General features: G+C 40.6%; 1 protein-coding gene across 12 annotated transcripts in view; it reads left to right on the forward strand.

Moving 5' to 3' along the window:
* Positions 1–2,071: 2,071 nt before the first annotated feature.
* Positions 2,072–18,275, forward strand: part of ccdc142 (coiled-coil domain containing 142) — a 136,514-nt gene continuing 120,310 nt past the window's right edge. For 8 of the 12 annotated variants that reach the window (XR_004928810.1, XR_004928809.1, XM_036130074.1 and 5 more), the window contains exons 1-5: positions 2,072–2,535; positions 7,119–7,357; positions 7,559–7,705; positions 11,801–13,053; positions 14,304–14,605. Coding sequence is in view for 8 of the 12 variants with exons in the window: in XM_036130074.1 (XP_035985967.1) it covers positions 7,289–7,357; positions 7,559–7,705; positions 11,801–13,053; positions 14,304–14,605 (1,771 nt within the window). In the remaining 4 variants the exon portion in view is untranslated. The remainder of the gene's footprint in view (positions 2,536–7,118; positions 7,358–7,558; positions 7,706–11,800; positions 13,054–14,303; positions 14,606–18,275) is intronic. The other 4 variants (XM_036130075.1, XM_036130076.1, XM_036130081.1 and 1 more) reach the window with 4 other exon arrangements.

Here is an 18,275-nt window from a genome sequence, read left to right on the forward strand (position 1 = left end):
TTTCGTTTTGCCGCGCTCACAACCGTCCAACCACCTCCCTCCAACTTTTTCAGACAGCACTGTCGACCCTCCTCTCCGAGCTCGTTTTCATAGAGCCAATTAGTCCGGCAAACTCCTTTTTGGGTTTTCAAAATAAGGGTCTGTCTTAGTGACAAATCTACATAATGCAAATAAAATACACTGCAGTTCTGGCAGTAAAAAAACAGACAAAAATATTATAACATCACATAAATAAATACTTAAAAAAATAAGTAATTGATAAATAAAGTTGAAGATTATAACGGACAATAAATAAATAAGGTAATTATTACAAAGGCGAATAAATAAAGAAGCTAATTAAAAGAGATATATACATTTATGTATCACTGCATAAATGTAAACATTTATTTGTTTATTGTATTTTTGGTGGCAATTAATTGTATGCTTAACTTATTTATTTATTTATTGAGCATTTATTTATTTCTGTATTTATTTTTAAATATGGTAGAGCTGGTCCTCCATACCCTATGAGGCGTTACGTGTTAATCCCACTGAGCTATATTATACACTGGAGTGCTGATTTTGCCAAAAAACTGAAGTCACTGGCCGCTATCTTGCTACTCCCTACTCTCACAGAATCCCATAGGATTTGGTTGCAACAACAAGCAGTTTTCTGGCTGTGTGAAAACGTTTCACAGGTAATTCTACAGTCAGTGGATGTACTAACACTGTCAACTACTAGGAAATAAGGTGCTGAAATATTTTACATGTTATTCATATTAAATATATATATGTATATATAAGTATGTGTATATGTATATATGTATATATATGTATACACATATGTAAATATATGTTTTTGTATATTGTTATGTATATATTTATAAATGTTAAACATATATATTTAAATGAATTAAATGCTAAATATTTCAGCACATGACTTTCTCAGTACTTGATATTTTTTAGAACATAACATAAAACTATTTGGCATTTGACATTTTAAAAGTCTTAAGTCCCCCCTGAACTTGAGAAAATCCTCGTTATTCGATGCTGTAGCGCACATCTTCCCTAGTTACTGAGGGGAAATAGGGAGTACCAATATGGCGGCTGGTGGCTTCAAAGCGATTCGTTCAAACAGACGGTGATTAGCACTCCAGTGTACTATTATAGCTGAGTGGTTAATCCTCTGTAGCTATTTCCGCTCCGGAGATCACGTGTTGTTGCTTTCGGACGCATAGACATAGAGTAGACGCGTCATTGGGCGGGTTCTGCCTATGCTGCGATGCGTCAGAGCGTCCGCCATTTTAAATGTGGCAAATCTGCAGTTACTCAGTCACTTAAACAGTATCAGAGGGACTTTAATCTCTGAATATACTTTGTATTCGTAGTATTTTTTTTGTAATGTTACAAGTTTATTTACGTGTCCCTTCAGCTTCATTCTCCTGAATTTATTCTCCTAAAGAATAAAAATATTTAAAATAATCTAACCTGGCCTACTCCAGGAGTGAAATAATTCTGCAAACTGTGATTATTCTGGAAATGTTCCCCCTTAATTCTCATAATATGATGTTTTTATCATAACATTATCACTTTTGTGTTTGTTTGTTTGTTTGTTTATTTTTACTTTATTGACCTAGGACTTTTTTTTTCTCATATTATTAATTTTACCTCTTTAATACTCCCCCAAAAAGTCTGTTCCTAAAGGTTCACACGTGACACGGTTTTATGAAATAACGGTTTTATGATATAACGAAGACCACAATGTTTAGATTAATTAACAAATTGATCCGTATATTCATAACACATACAAAAAATTATATATATATATATATATATATATATATATATATATATATATATATATATATATATATATATATATATATATATATATATGTGTGTGTGTGTGTGTGTGTGTGTGTGTGTGTGTGTGTGTGTGTCTGTATTTATTGCAGCACAGGAATGAGGCATCTTCTCTGATCCACGTTCACAATAACAGAACTCAACTTATTTCTGCCACATACAATATGGCGGTGACGTTGACGTGCGAACCTGCGCCCTATGACGCGTCTACGTATATATGTCTGTGTTCGGACGGAGCTCTTTTCTAGGGATTTTCTGTTGACTGGATTCAGCCATTGAATGTATCCTAAACCCAGGATTAAAGCACTTCCTGTTCGGTCCAGATTGTGGAGACATTCTGGTGCAGATTAGCGCAATACTACTACTTTTCGGAACATTGTGTTGAGCACTTATCAACTTGGAAGATATAAGGCTAGAAGCTAGCGAGAATAAAAAAAATATATTTAAAGCAGTTTTGTGTTCCAGTCCAAGATGTTTCAGTGGTAATGGATTTGGCGCAAAGTTAAAAAAAACAAACAAAAAAACCTCATTGTTGTAATCGTTTAGCTCAAGCGTTAAACGAAAGAATTGGTTTCTGCTGTGAAGGGTGACTGCTGGCTACGAGCGTCGGCGGTTGCTGCTGGATACGAATCTGAAAACAGGAAGAGACTGCTTCATCGGGACACGACTGATGGGGAAGCACATCTTGGCGAGGTAGTGTGTTTGTATCTGACCTTTGATTTCGCATTCATGTTGGCTTTGAATGTCACTGATGTGTGTCCACGTTTCCTCCGATTTGATTTCCACCCCTCTCTCCTTGTTACGCCCTGTCTGTGCATAAAAGGCGTTATTAGTCTGCAGACATCTGCAGTTGTTGCGGGTCTACCTGGGCTTTTGCTGAGCATGATCAGCCCCCGTTGCTGAGGCAGAGCACCTCTCAGTATTGGGTACATTTAAACTTGTTAGAGCTTTGATTGTCAAGGGATGAAAAGTATTTGTAAAAATGTCAGCAAAAGCTTCCCCGAGTGATGTAAAGTGATCGTCTTTTTGTGAAAGGGTGAGAGAGTATAGCTTTAGAAAGGCAAGCAGATGGAACTGTGACCCTTTGTAAAGTTGAGATGTTCTCTATTCTCAGTTTATATTTCTTGGGATGGAACCCAGTAAATAAGAGATGAAGATGCATCCGAATAATAGTAATGGTGTGATGGCAGGTGATGTACTCATACACACAAACTGCCCATTGCCCTGGTCAGAGTTCAGTGTTAACCAGACCTCTCAGCTTCTATGGAAAGTTTGGCGTGACATTATGTTTATTTTTCGGGGGTGGGGGTAATTTTTACCCTCGTCATCGGGAGCGACGCAGGTAGAGCGGATCCAGTCAACTCCGTCTAATTTTTAACTGACCAGACATGGAAGTAGAGACGTTTTACTTTTGTTAAAAGGTGAAAGAGGAGTGTCGACACCAGTGTTGTATAAAGTACTGAAATCTCGGAGTCAAGTAAAAGTATAGGTACCTCTATAAAATATGACTTTGGCAAAAGTCCAAGTCACTGACTGAAATGTTACTTGAGTTAACGTCTTAAAGTATCTGAAATGTCTTGTACTTAAGTATGAATATTACTATAAAAAGAGATGTACTCAAGTAATGTAATAAAAAGTATAAGTAAAAAGTAAAACAAAGCAAATGCAGTTTGAATGACATTTTTTAGATTTTGGTAAACTTTAAAAGTCAAATTCACTTGAAATAATACAAACAGCCAAGTGCAGGAGAAATTTAGACCAAGTTTAGACAGAAAATACAACCTTTTTGTAAGCTTTCAGTTTTCCTTGTTTAAGTAAGGTCAGTGCTATGCACTTTAAAATTGTACACAACCAAGTGCAGGCAAAAATTAGACCAGGGGGTGTATACTTACAACATGGTTAAGTGATAAACCAGGTCTAGTCAACCTACAGGAAGTGGTAAACCTGCTAATAGATACACCTGCAGGTTATCATTTAGTTAAGAAAATTAGGACTCTCTGCTATTAGATGCTTTACCTATACCACAAGGTTAATTTAACCTGCCCTACCACTGAACCAGCTTCTTATCCTGTTGGTGGTGATGAACAAGCCCAGGCAAGTCCCGACTTTGTTGCAGTCAATCAGTAGGTGGGGTCAAAACACATGCGTGCGTGAGTCTCTCTCTCTCTTTTTGTAACGAGTAACTAAACCAAACATTGGAAATGTATTGGAGTAAAAGTATGCAATTAAGATCAGAAATACAGTGAAGTAAAAGTAAAAATTATCAAAAAATGTTATACTTCAGAAAAGTATAAAGTACTCCAAAATATACTTAAGTACAGTAGTGAAGTATTTTTACTTCGTTACTATACAACACTGGTCGACACTTTTGTTCGGTTAGTGAGTTAAAACAGACAAACAAACAAATAAAAAAACACACACAACTGTTCTCCCGTGATTGTTTCAACATACCGAGACTGCCTAATATGAGGAGAATCACGTCTGTTTAAACTCCATTCACAACATTTACGCTTCATATTGCCCGTTCTCAAAAAGTAAACGGCTCTGTGGTCGTTTCCAGATTTCTGACAAAAACGCAATTTGCTCTGATTGTCACTCATCTCCAGAAAATCTGTCTTCTGCAAAAAACAACAAAAACATATCTTGTAAGATAGTCCTGCTTGAATGGAACATAATCTAGAATGTACAAATAATCACTGAATAAAGTTAAGAGCCTGGGGCGATGGTATGATGCCTCCCTCAAAGACAAAGAGCAAGTAGAGCAGCTCAGGAAGGACATAGCCAGTGCCCTAGAGAACATCGACAGAACCTTGCTTCCTGGCAAGCTCAAGCTCTGGTGTATGCAGTATGGACTCCTGCCACGTCTCCAATAACCCTCTACAAGGTTCCACTCTCAAAGGTGGAAAAACTGGAGAGGCTGGTCAACACCTATGCTAGGAAGTGGCATGGCCTTCCCAGGTGCCTCAGTAGCATTGGGCTTTATGGCAGAGGAATGCTGGAACTTCCCATCACTAGCCTGGCAGAGGATTACAAGTGTGCCAAGGTTAGACTGGAAATGACGCTCCAAGACTCCAGGGACCCACTTGTGTCCCAAGCAGCACCCATCATGGCCACTGGGAGGAAGTGGACCCCGCTAGCTGCTACAGAGCAGGCAAAGGCAGCACTCCGACAACGTGACATCGTGGGACATGTTCAGGAGGGGAGGAGTGGTCTTGGCCTTGGCACTCACAGAGCGAGTTGGAGCAAGGCCAATCCAGCTCAGAAGCGCAAGCCGGTGGTCCAAGAGGTACGGCGGGAAGAGGAAGCAACAAGGTGCACACAAGCCGTGGCACAGGCGAAGCAAGGGCAGTGGATGGCATGGGAAGGAGTTGAGAAAAGAAAGCTCTCCTGGAAAGATCTATGGGAGATGGAGGCATTCAGGGCAAGCTTTACCATCAGAGCTGCTTATGATATTTTACCGTCACCTGCAAACCTAAGCCAATGGTATGGCAACGACCCCACATGCTCCTTGTGCCCAAGCCCAGCAACACTAAAGCACATATTTGAGGGATGCAAGATCAGCTTTACCCAAGGTGGCTACACCTGGCGATACAACCAGGTGCTCCGAAGTCTTGCAGCAGTGCTGGAATGCCAGCGGATGAGTGCAAATGCGCTCCCCCCGCCTCCATCCCACCGGCAGCCAACACTTTTTGTTCGAGAGGGTCAAGCCAGCTTCACCATCACCAGTAAGGCTGACTTTGGGCAGCTGGACAGAGCACAGGACTGGAAAATGCTGGCAGACCTGGACAAAAAGCTGTGCTTTCCACCGGAAATTGCATCCACCAACCTGCATCCAGACCTCGTTCTGTGGTCTACCTCACTCAAGCTGGTGTTCACATTGAGCTCATGGTACCCTGGGAGGGTGCCATAGAGGAAGCCTTTGAGCGGAAGAAGCTGAGATACACCAATCTTGCAGCAGAAGCCCAACAACAAGGATGGAAGGTGAAAGTACGCCTGGTGGAAGTAGGCTGCAGGGGATTCATAGCCAGCTCAACATCTAGGCTATTCAGGGAGATGGGGGTGCGAGGGAAGGCCCACAGGCAGGCAATCAAGGACCTCTCCAAGGATGCTGAAAAGGGGAGCCAGTGGCTGTGGACCAAGAGGAAGGACCTGGCCTGTGGCTCAAGTGTGTGATGGTTGATGGGAGTGAACCTGGGACGCTGGGATTTACTGATGAACCCTCTGGAGCTGTTGTGAGCCTATCAGCGAAACACCCAAGAAGGAGGGCGCCCACTTGAGAACCCAAGGGATGCCATTACCCACTTGATGACCACAGTGTCTCGTCGGTGCTATCTATTGGGATAACAACATCTTGTCCTACTCAACAGATCTGTACCATTATTAGGCCTGTCACGATAATCAATAAATCAATTAATTGCATGATTAATTTTAATCATATGATAATTAAAATAATTAGCATAATTTGCGTATGCATGCTTGCTTATTTCCTCTTGTGTTTCCGTCTCCTCTGTCTGAGACGAGATAACAAAAAGGTTTTAGTACAGTGCGTTGGTGTTTGCTCACCCCTCCTTTCCCACTTCAGAAAAGGGGGTAATCCTGGCAGTAGTTGTCTGGTGGGTTGTGGGACATGCCCGCAAAATGGGGAATTGGAAGCGTGAGGAGCATTGCGCGATGCAGTAGCTCGAAGGAGGGGTGCAGCCCTTAACCAGGTGCCGTAGTGTGTGTCAAGCTAATAACAGCTAGCTCGTTAGGTTAGCTGACCAGAAGTTTTCTTCCAGACGGTTCTTTACTGACCGTTTTACACACCTCTCAACTTTTAACAAAGTTAGGAGTGAGATTATGTTAATTTTCGCCGGGCGGGGATGTCTCTGTCTGGATACTTGAAGAACCGGTCCGGTCAATTCCGTCTCATTTTTATCCGACTAGACATGGCAGTAGACATGTATTATTTATGTTAAAAAGTGAAAGAGAAGTGTCAACACCTTATTGTTCAGTTAATGGGTTAAAACAGAAAAAAGCACACAGATAGAGGGAGGCCTTTTATTCAACTGCATGGTTGAAATGTCTTGCAACCACAAAACATTGCTGGTGCGGCCAAGAATGGTGACCATAAATTCCTGTTAACAAGGGAGGTACAGGTGTTACCATTAATAGGAATCTAGAGTTGAGTTTAGTTAGGGACTCTGATACTGATTATTCAAAAATCCCTTGAGTGGGGACATCCCAGGTATTTAGGATTTTTGTTCCTCTCTTATAATCTTTTTACACCCTTTCAGGTAACTGGTCACAGACATCCATCTCCCTGCAGCAAGCTGAGATTCTCTCCAGAAATACCTTTAATCCCAATTTGAAGTGGCTGTTCCATGTTCCAAGTCCAGATGAAGAGGAGGGAAGTCTTGTTATGGCTCACAACCTGGTGTCCCAGTCTTCTGCACATCTTCAGTGAATGTATCAGGATCTTCTGACTGTGGTGTTTCAGGGGCAGCTGGTGGATGGCCTGATGGGATCCCTTCCAGTGAGTTCAAGGAGATTTATTTTTAATTCAAAAATAAAAACATTTAAAACTAAACAAAGTTATCTAACATTTCTTACTTTTGTTTAAAAAAATCTGTCATTTTGTGTTTAACTGTGACAGTGTTACATTGAAAGTCAGGCCTCTGGATGGGCTCTTCCATTTGAAGCTGGTCTTTTTGTCCTGTCTTCTTCTATCGTTTAGGAGCAGTGTAGAGCTCTGTCGAGGCTCTTTGAACAGCGATCTCTGCTGCTCTTCATACATGAATACACCAGAAGGGTTCACCTGTCAGCAGCATTCATATCCAGACTGAACCAACTGCAGCAGCAGCATCACTTAATGCATGCTCAGGTCAGAGGAAAACAGCAACATAAACACTTGAAAAGGGATATGATTTAATAAAACTAGCTGAGAACTTGGGAGTAAATCTTAGCATGGTTTAAACAATATAGTTGATCCTACCATGGACTGGTTGTGTTGTGCAATTACATGCTTTTAAGTAATTTAAAATGTATCAAATTACACTACGTTTGTCAGGTATTGTCCAGTGAATACCAGCCCTGGCTTTGATATTAGGACAATAGTTGAAAGAGTGATTCGAGCACTAGCGTTCTTCAAAAAGCGAACGCTGCACACATATGGAATAAATGAGTGAATAAATCCAGAGAACACCATTAACTTAATGTTGTTTACCTGTATTGACTCTACATTTCAATTAACAGCTCTTCTTTACTAGGCTAGTGAAACTTAACTAAAATAAAACTTCTATGCAAAATCAAGATTAAAGAAACTAAGGAATTTACACACAATGGACAAATAATAATAGTTCAAAGCCTTTACCATAAAGATGATTCAATGAATTTCAGATTTCAGTGAGGATCTTACAGTTAGGCAAACAAAGTTCATCTTAAAGAATTTGGAATGAGGGAATATAATTACCTTCACTAATTTAGAACAACATTTGGTATGTGTTCAACCTATTCATAATGCAACTCAGAGTTGATCATGTGGCCTTGAGCTTGATAGCTTTACCAAAACACCATTGATCAACATTGCCTATTAATGCTATACGAACACTCGTGACACTATTGGACAATGGCAGAGCGAAACGACAACTTTGTTTAAACAACCCGTAGTTATGTTTAATCGTTTTAGTAGCAAGCTATTGCTAGTGGATATTCAGGGCTTGCTTAAACAGACTTTCTAATCATATTTGTGTAATGAGCGGACGGGAAGACACAAACATTAGCATCTCATCAGAGTTTAAAATGCTCATAGAAATAAAATATGTCAACATTGATACACAACCCAAAACACACCAGCATAGCTTTGTTTCAAAGATTGCTAGCTTCAAATGTTAACAGCAGTCAGACCTTATAAACTCTGTGAAAACACACTAGAAGTAAACAACTTTGAATTGCTTCATCCCAGAGTAATTTTCCCTGTACATTTCTGCAAAACCTCTGTTTTATGTGTGCTGTCCTTGTGACTGGGGACATTCAGATGCAATGAGCTGCAGCAGGGGCAGCTAGCATTTTGGGCCGGTGGCAAAAAAACAGCTGGTCTCACTCTACTTTGTGCCCACTCCAGGGCGCTTCTCCACAGCTTCTCTGGAGCCTTGAAAGCTAGGGAGCGGCTTTCGGTCAGCTTTCACCTGCAAAAGCTGGCTGATGGCTTCGATGTCTGATTTTACAGAAAGACTTTACTTAGCTCTGATTCCAGTCTGAGAAGCGTTGGCAGTTCTCTCATGTAAACTCCATGCGGGTTCAATAATATAATGATTGCAAATGGAAATAAATTTAGGGTCTGTGTGCTTGAATGTCAAACAAAAGGGAAAAAAAATATTCGGTAGCCGACCAATGCGTTCCGCGAAAAGCATTTAAAATTAATCGGGCCCATCAGACAATACTTGCAATACCACCACCCAACACACACGCATAACACACCAGCATTCCCCTGATCAAACAACTGATTTGTATCACATGATACAAGCTAAACCCTTTTTAGACACCAGAATGTAATTCTTTCTCCAAGGCAGTGGTCCCTGAGCATGATAAGTGGCTACTATAGAAATTATAATTATAAGTCAGTTTGCCATGAAAGACAAAAAACATTCAAAAATCAACACTGCTGCTTTGGTGTCTGCCGGAGTGACTCTCCATACGGTCATTGTGACTATATGACAGGAGTTTTTTTCATTTCCTTTCCTAAACCCCGAAAGAAGTACCATTGTTGTATTAGAGCGCGTAAGCGGGAGGGCTTTGCAGTTCAGCTGTAACTTTATTCAGTGTTTATTTGATGACAGGGGATCTGTTTTATATGATCCATTCATGCGGGTCTATCTAGCAACAAAACATACACAAACAAGCAGACAGCTGTGATGGACTCAGAAACGGAGATTTTTGGTTTCAGCAGACAGATACACGACAATCTAATAACACAATGGGAATATTATTTTTGTGAGACGTCTGCATATGACCACAGAGCCCTTTACTTTCTGAGAATAGGTTACTGAGGGATCAATAGATAAACAGACGTGATTATCCATTAGCCAAACGTCCTCGATTTGTTCAAACAACCCTGTGTCGATGTATTAAATCTTCAGGATAAACCCACTAACTGAACAATAATGTTACGCCCCTCTTCTTTTTCTCCGCTAACAAAAATAAGACATCTCTATTTTCACGTTTAGATGCTTGAAAATGGGACGGAGCAGACTGGATTTGCCCTCCCTGCTGCATGCGCGCTCCCCATGCGGGGGAACACACAATCTGACGGGGATAACTCAGGGAACCAATGCGGTGAATCCATGGAGCTGATTAACGTTAGGTGGAATATTTAGGTGTATATTTTTGTTTGGGAGGACACTGCAAATAGCTTGGCTTAGCCTAGCTGACATAATGCTGGAACGTGTTAGCTACCACACAGCTCAACCATACGTCTAGCAAAAGAAAACCTTACCTTTCCACTAATGTAGCTTTATTTCTGCCAACTTTCTGGCCTCTAAATGTCAACCAACGTCTCAGTTGTTTGACGCTGTGCTTCTCAATTGAAGCATGTTGAAATGAAGCTCCTTGGACATCCTGATCTTCCAAAATTATTGGTGTTGCAGACGTTGCCATTTCTCAGTTTGTAATTTGCTTGTCTAGCCGTCTGGGGAACTGGAGTTGATTTCAGGGGGGTGGAGCTAATCTGATTTATTTGAGAAATGCCCAATTGTAATCTGGCCGCCAAGTGGCTTTGGAAAAAAGAAAACGGCCCATGTCAGCAGCATGGTTAAAAAACAACTTGTTGTTCATTTACTGCCTTCTTGTGGTTATCTCTGTACGAGGGGACAGAAGTGCTGCTCCTCTTTCTGGTTCTGTTTCTCCACTTTTTTCACCCCATTTTATGTCGGTCGATTTACCAAATACAACCACTTTATACAAGCAGACCATCATAGTAAAATACTGACAGGCACACTAATATCAAACAGATGAAGTAGTAAAATAACCAGTATGGCAAGTAAACATAACAACAAGCAAATCAAAAATAATGATGAGGATGTAAATAAGGTACATTCAAACATTTTGATGCTGAGTGAGCATTATTTGATTTTGCTAAGTTTCATCATCATGGCACACATTTCTTTATCCAATCTAATCGGTTAGCTTCTTTTCATTGATTACTAGGACGCTCTAAGCATCTTTCTGATTCAGTGGCTAATCGGGAGGACCGGGACATTTCCCGGTGGGCCGGTCTGATATTTGCGCCAGAAGGGCCGTTGTTCTCTTTTCTTGCTTCTTCTTTTTGGGCGACATTCATGACCCGATAGAGTGGCTTACGTAGCCTAGGCTACGCTGCTACCACTATCCCTGTATTTAACTTTAATGTCTTACTGGAGAGCAGAAGCATTAAAACAATTATAGTTTGCTCATCTTTAACTCATCCCTTTGATGATGGTAAAACCGCTGGTGCTCCTTAAGGATTAAAAAAGGAAACAGAGCAACAATTTGGGCTTGTTTTTACTCCTTCACAGTTTTGTGCTTTATGCTGTTGCTGAGCAACAGAAGTTTTAATATTTTCCATGGCTTTAAGTTCAGTGAAAACACAAAGCACACAAATTCCCTCGGATTCCTTTTACCTGGGTAAAAAAAATTCCAGGTACTTAAATTCCGGGATCTTAAATGGAAAAGGGATATTGATAGGGACCTGGGGGGGAATCAATAGGGCAGAAGAGGTAAGAGTAGCAGGCCTACCAGAGCAGGAATTGCTCTGTATGCTGTCGCCTAATGGATTTAAATTTGCTATGAGTGGTTTAAAGCTGCTGTACATGTAAGTATTCACAAGAGCAACCCACTAGGCATGTGTGGATTTTATGACATTTCTTGGGACATTTGACACTAGCAAATCTTAAGTATCTTGTGTATCAGTGCCTATTCTTAACCAGTGTTGTTTTCTTTTTAGGTCCCGCCCAGCTCACCTTCATCCAGAATTGATATTGTCTCTCTAAGTCAGGAGCTCCGACTCCATCTGAACCACTGGAATTTTCTCTGCAGTCGAGTCCATTCTGACCACTATTTGAGACGGGCACTTGTTTTACAGACCAACATGCTGGAGGAAATGAAACAAACTCTAGACCTACTTGGTCTACAGCTTTTGCTCTTAATGGAACAATATGTATATGGCATCCTGTCTTTTATAGGAAAAACTGAATCAGACTCTCTACCAAGAGATGTTTTGGAGGACATTTTAGCAGGTACAGAATTGTATAATCAGGCAGTGGAGGAACATAAAATCCAGCTGAGTTCTTCACATCTGAGGGTTTTGGTTTTACAGGAGGCACATAAATCCAAATTGTTTAGTAATCTTCCAAATATTACAAGATTTCACGCTTCTGCTGTGTCAGTCAAATGTCTGATAAGTGTTTTGGCTGTCCATCATGCAGAAATGGTCGGTAGAAAACTGGACCTCTGGATATCTAAGGAGAGCTGTCATGTTTGTAAGATTCATTCCAGTCACAAAGCATGCTCTGATAACTTCATTGGTCAAGTTAACGACTGCAGCTGTGGCTTTTCTAAGTGGACTTGGAAACAGTTGTGGCATACGTACCCAACTTCATCTCCTCTCCTGTTCAGTAATCAACCCTTTTCACAGACATTGTTTTCACAAACTTACAATAAGCCCTGCTCTATTTGTACCCCTTATCACCATTTGTCCAGTTTTGCTTTAAAAAAGCAACTTCCTGTTCTGGTGAAACTGCCATCCTTGAAATATAAAGAAGAGAGTTCAATAAAAAACAAAACCAGCCAGTGCCAAACATGCTTAACTCAGTTTGGTCTCACTGAGCACAGGGCAGAGGCAGCTCAATCTAACATGGAAAGAAACCAAAGTTTAGAAAACTGTGACCTTTCTTCGCTCCCTGTAACCACCTCCCATCATGCCTCAGCCCTGCTCCCTTGTCACTTTGACCATTCCTGTGTAGAACCACTTTTTCGGGCGATTGTGACCTCCACTGATCTGCTGGGTCCAGTGGCATTTCAAAGGTCAACAACAAAAGAACCAACTGATCGTCTCGTCCCAGTTACAGTTCAGGATACCGGTTCTTCAGAGAATTTCAGTCAGCAGAATGAGAAAGTGACGAACATTCAAAATGTGGAAAGAACTAAACAGGATTGCACTGAACTGAAAATAAACACGGGAGCAGATGCCACTGTGAGGTAAGGACAAAATAAGTGGTTACTAATTGTTTTCACTAAAAGCCTGCTTCATGTAGATGTCCACAACATTCTTCAGAAACTTTTAAACAAATTGCTACTGGGATCTTACATAAGGCGACTGTGGCTTGATGGGTTGAGTAGTCGTCTGGCAACCAGAAGTTTGTGGGTTCGATTCCAGCTTGCCCTTGCCACATGTCGATGTGCCCTTGGGCAAGGCACTTAACCCCAAGTTGCCTACCAAGTTGCATCGCGGTGTATAAATGTGTGTGTGTTAGTGAGAGCGACTGGGTGAATGTGGCTATAGTGTACAGCGCTTTGGGTGGTCAGCATGACTGGAAAAGCTCTATATAAGTTCAGTCCATTTACCATCTTTTCAATCTTTATCTAAGGATTGAGCTTTTCTAAGCATCCAGAATAGTATGTAAACATGTAATTTTAATTAAAAATGTCAATATAAAATTTTTTAAATCTCACCTGAACTTCCATTTATTGATTTAGTGTGGAATTCATTCCATTATGAACTGGCTTTGAAAACCACCTTAACATCTGTTATCTCACAGTAATTCTCTGCTGTATGAATTTAACCTCTGTACAACATTGCCTTACTTGGGTTGTTTCTTTTTACAAATATTTTTTTGTTTCCACTCCATCATCCTCATCAGGATGAGAACATTACTGGGGCTTAGCTTCACTGTGATTGTTTTCTTTTTCAGCCTTTTTTATGCTGTGTTTGGCATCATTGCCATGTTCATGACCCAGTTTGAACCTATGGGTCTAAGTCATTAGACCCATAGCCCTACTTTGACTGGACAATATTTTAGTCTACATGGGATGTCATGAGTAAATTCTAATGACTGGAAGGTTCTGTAGTGGCAAAAGAAGCAGGAATCATCTCTGCTCCCCTACCATGTTTGTTCTCAGGTGTTTTCCCCATGCTAACTGCAGTATAGTCAAACGTATCTCAAAGTTGGACTGACTTTCTTTTAAAGAAATGCCTTTCTCCTGATAACCCTTACAAACAGGCAATGCTCTCAGTTTCATTCCCATCATGAACGTCAATATTTAACTTACCCACTAAGACCTTAGTTATCAGAGCTACAGTAGCTGACAACAAGAAAGCAAATTCTGAATAGCTGTCTACAGGAAGTCTTTTAACTGTGGACTGCAGGCTAATTTACGATGGTTTCTGTTTCAAAATACCTTGACTTGACAAAGGATAATGACTTGAGGATGCTGTTTGTGTTTTTCAGCTCTGGTATTTTGAAGGAGGAGAACTTTAGGAAAGAGGCCGAAGTTGGAACGAGGGCAACTACAGCAGAGTCAAGTTCTGCTCACGGGCCTCACTCTGTGCAGTGGATGGACATGGGTCGATTACTGCTCCTCGCTGATGTGCTTGAACAGTATCAGTCTCAGCTGTTGATTTTCTGCACCCATGCTCTCTGGCTTAAACTACACGTAGCACCGGCGGAAAACACATCAGGCAACATCAACCTTCAAGATGACCATTGGAGCTTCCAAGTCCTCCACAGTGTTACTTGTGCTTTAGAGATGGGTAATCTTCACATGCTTATTTGTGCGTTTTCCTCTCAGCTGATTGCATTGCCCACACAGTACTGTGGTATTGTTTGGAGTGTTAGCTGGCTTTACTTCTCCCATCTTACTGTTTCTGCAAAATGCAAGTCATATCAGACTGTTTTATGAAGTAGATGCAGGCTTCTTCTAGGACACAGTAGAAAAGGGACCTGGATTAAAAACCCACCATTGCCCAAACATTAGTAAATTTAACTAGACTAAACTGGAATTGTTATGATTGTTAGTGGAGTGATGTTGAACACAAGAGGCAGTAGAGATGGATAGTTAACTACCATGCTAACGGTTTCTATTAGGATGAGGCCATTTGTAATTATTATTTATGTGATTTTTTCCTATGGGTGCAATAAAAAACACGCTGAGTTTTTTCAAAGACAGGCCCACAACTGGATGTGGACAAAAGCCACCTACAAGGTGCTGTTGACTTCTGACTATTTCCTGATTTGATTCTTGTTATGCTGTTAGAAATATGTAGGCTAACACCCGGTTCATGTTGCTTCGCCCTTGTTAATCAATTGAATTGACTTACTTCCTGTCCTTTTTTTCCCCACTAAGTATGAGACTACTTTGGCCTGGACTGGCAAAATGGTAGCAAACTGTACAACAGTGTATGATTCTGAACATAACATGTGCCCTTAGGTTTCCTATGGACAGGTCTCTCTGTGGAAACAGGATTTTGCAGAGGATGGTGACTACACAGTTGTTTTACAATGTGACTGAATAGGGGCATTTAAAGTGTTATAGCATAGCATAAAGCCTATTTGTGGCCATTAATTTCCTCTCCTTATCATCAGTGTGCCCTCAAACTATCATCAGGCTAAAAAATACAAGACTAAAAACAAGATTTATACTGCTGTCGGTTGTGTTTGTAATTTAGGTGTTGGAGAAAAAATGTTGTCCACTGTTACCATGTCAATGTTGCTGATCAACTATAGTTGGCAGCATTTCACAGCATGTTTTCCACCATCTCCATCATGCAGATCCAGTTACTGGTAGAAGCTGACTGGGAGGGGCCTCACTGTTTCTGGGATGGAATTTCCTGTGTTGTCTGAATAGACTGAGCTTTGAACTGTTGTCAAGCTGAATGAATATGTATTTTGCTTGATGATTAGCACTGCTTCTAGTACCAAAAAAGCTCTGAGATTTTTATGGTGTGTTCATACTGAACAAGATTCAGGAATTCAGGAACATATTATCCCTAGAGGCACATTCAGGAGAGAAGTCATGCAAAAGAGCCATTTATCAACGGGATGAGGTCAAATTAAGCGAACAAAACCTGCGGTGGACGTGAAGAAATATTCACTAGAGTTAAAAAATCTGCACTTTTCTGGTGATTCATCTTGCGTCAACCAATCAGGGACTGGGCATTGTGACAGGGTGAAGGAGCGCAGCAGTGACGAAGCTGTTTTCAATCAAAATGGAAGATAGAAAATGTATCTTGATATAGAATGAAGTAAAGAATGCTCTTTAGAAGTTTGTGGGTGGCTTTGAAAAAAGTTGTTTTAATTTAGCCCTTAAAAGGGTTGTCAAAACATTCATCATTCATGGTGAATGATGAATGATGAATCAGCTCTGGAGCTACAAGAGGAGGGTGAATTTCACCCTCCTCTTGTAGCTCCAGAGCTGATCCCAGCCTACCGCCGCCTCTGCTCTGGTGCTCTTTCTGACCAGCCATTTGCTCTAATCTCCCGCTTTACTCCCTGAGTTCCAAAATGCCTCCTCGCCTTACCTGTGTTGTACAGGTGATATGTCCCATGAAGCAGGATAACCGTTTCGGATCCTGGACAGACAAAAGTAGCAGGAAGTGACCATGATCCAGCTGTAGATCCTGGACACCCTGTACTGTGAGCATCTCTGGAGGATCTGGTGGACCCAGAGACACGTGCGTCGTTGTTTGGTTTTCCACATTAAATACAGAACCATGTCTCACTCGGTAAAATCCAACTCCACCATGTTGAGTTGGAAGCCGGCAAGCAGCAGGTAGAAGCTCCCACTATTTGATGACGTGAATCGAGTGTTGTCGCCCATTGGCCACACAAATTGCTGGTGAATCAGGCATAACATTTGGTGGGATTGCAAATTGCTCATTAGATTTTGAGACTATTTTTTTTATGTTTTTATTTTATTTCCACAACCACCTTGTTGTGTTTATTAATTGCTATTCTTCTCTTAACTAATTATTTACTTTTCTACATTTGTGTTAACCATACCCACTTCAGGTAGACTTTTTCTATATGGAGAGAAATTTGTTCCAATACTATTGCAAGCAAAAATCGTGTTTCAAAAATGGAAAATTGAAGGTTTTGAAAGTACAATGTGTATGCAAAAGTTAAGCCAACATTTTTACATTGAGCTATTTTTTTCAGATTTGGTTTGCTCGAATTGTTTTGTTCAGATTTTATTTTTTTCAAATTGTTTTTCTTCCCAGAGTGAGTTTTACTAATTGCATTCTTTTCAAATTGCATTTCAATAAGTGATATCTGAATCAAAAGAATTATTCAGATACCACTTAAGGGGCCATCCTCGAAAGTGTGGAGCAAAGACTCATTTGTATTGCTCTCCGTGGGCTTGAAAGGGTAATGCAGAGTGATATAAATGAGGGAGAGTGGCGACACTCCTATAGATTTCTACAGAAAGAATGGAATGCGGAAGTCACATGGGTCATGCAGTTGCAGATAGTTCCAAACGGCAATAGTTGCAGTTAGTTCTCTGTGTTTCGGAATCATTTTCTACTGTAAATTGATTAAATTACAACATTTTTTGGTACTGTGAAGCTTTAGCTGACTTCTACGTATTAAATAGGTCAACAGTGATATTTCATGTAGCCAGTTTTAGATAATAGAGTTAACCAGCTGGTTGTTTAACTGCAACTAGCTAACTGTATGCAGGACAGGTCTTGACAGGCTTAAATAAGTTTATTTCAGTCGGTCTAATTCAACATTTTTGAATATTTGACACAGTTTGTAATATTACAATATCCTTGGCATTTGAGGGCTTGCTGAAAGATGCACCAGACTTTATTTGGAATAGCTCCTCAGTTTTCTGGACCAGACTGAAGGCCTTGTATGATGGCCAAACATTTGTCAAAAAATTTCCAGTCTTTTGTCTGGTCTTGTTGGGTTTTGGACATATATTTTGTTGTAGCCAAATTCATGATTGGATGACCCATGTCAGTATTTGACATGTTGACAGAAATCTGAAGATGATGATCGTCAAAAACAGTCTTTGTGCAAGTAACGACATATCGTTCCAAACACAAGCGTACCCGCTCCCTTAAACAGAGGACAGTAAAAACACTTAAAACCTAAATTAAAAACAGTGGGAGCCAATGGCGGCTGGCCCATAGGGGGCGCTCGGGCGCTGCCCTCCCTAGATGTGGAGGGGAAAAGTCAAAATATATATAAATTATTAATGTATTATTAATGTCAGTTTTTACTTAATAGTACGTGGCTACATGTAACAAGAATTATTAAAACACTTCTACTAATTGACTCTACCAATTGACTCTCATTTAATAGTGCATTTCCACCAACATAACGTATCATTTCTCTTCTTCTACACTTGTGGGGCTGTCACTCAAGGAGCCCCACAAGTGTAGCGAAATAACCAATACGTACCAACCGTATACTGTT

This window comes from Fundulus heteroclitus, unplaced genomic scaffold (assembly GCF_011125445.2).
Source record: "Fundulus heteroclitus isolate FHET01 unplaced genomic scaffold, MU-UCD_Fhet_4.1 scaffold_28, whole genome shotgun sequence".
In the NCBI taxonomy this organism is placed as follows: Eukaryota; Metazoa; Chordata; class Actinopteri; order Cyprinodontiformes; family Fundulidae; genus Fundulus; species Fundulus heteroclitus.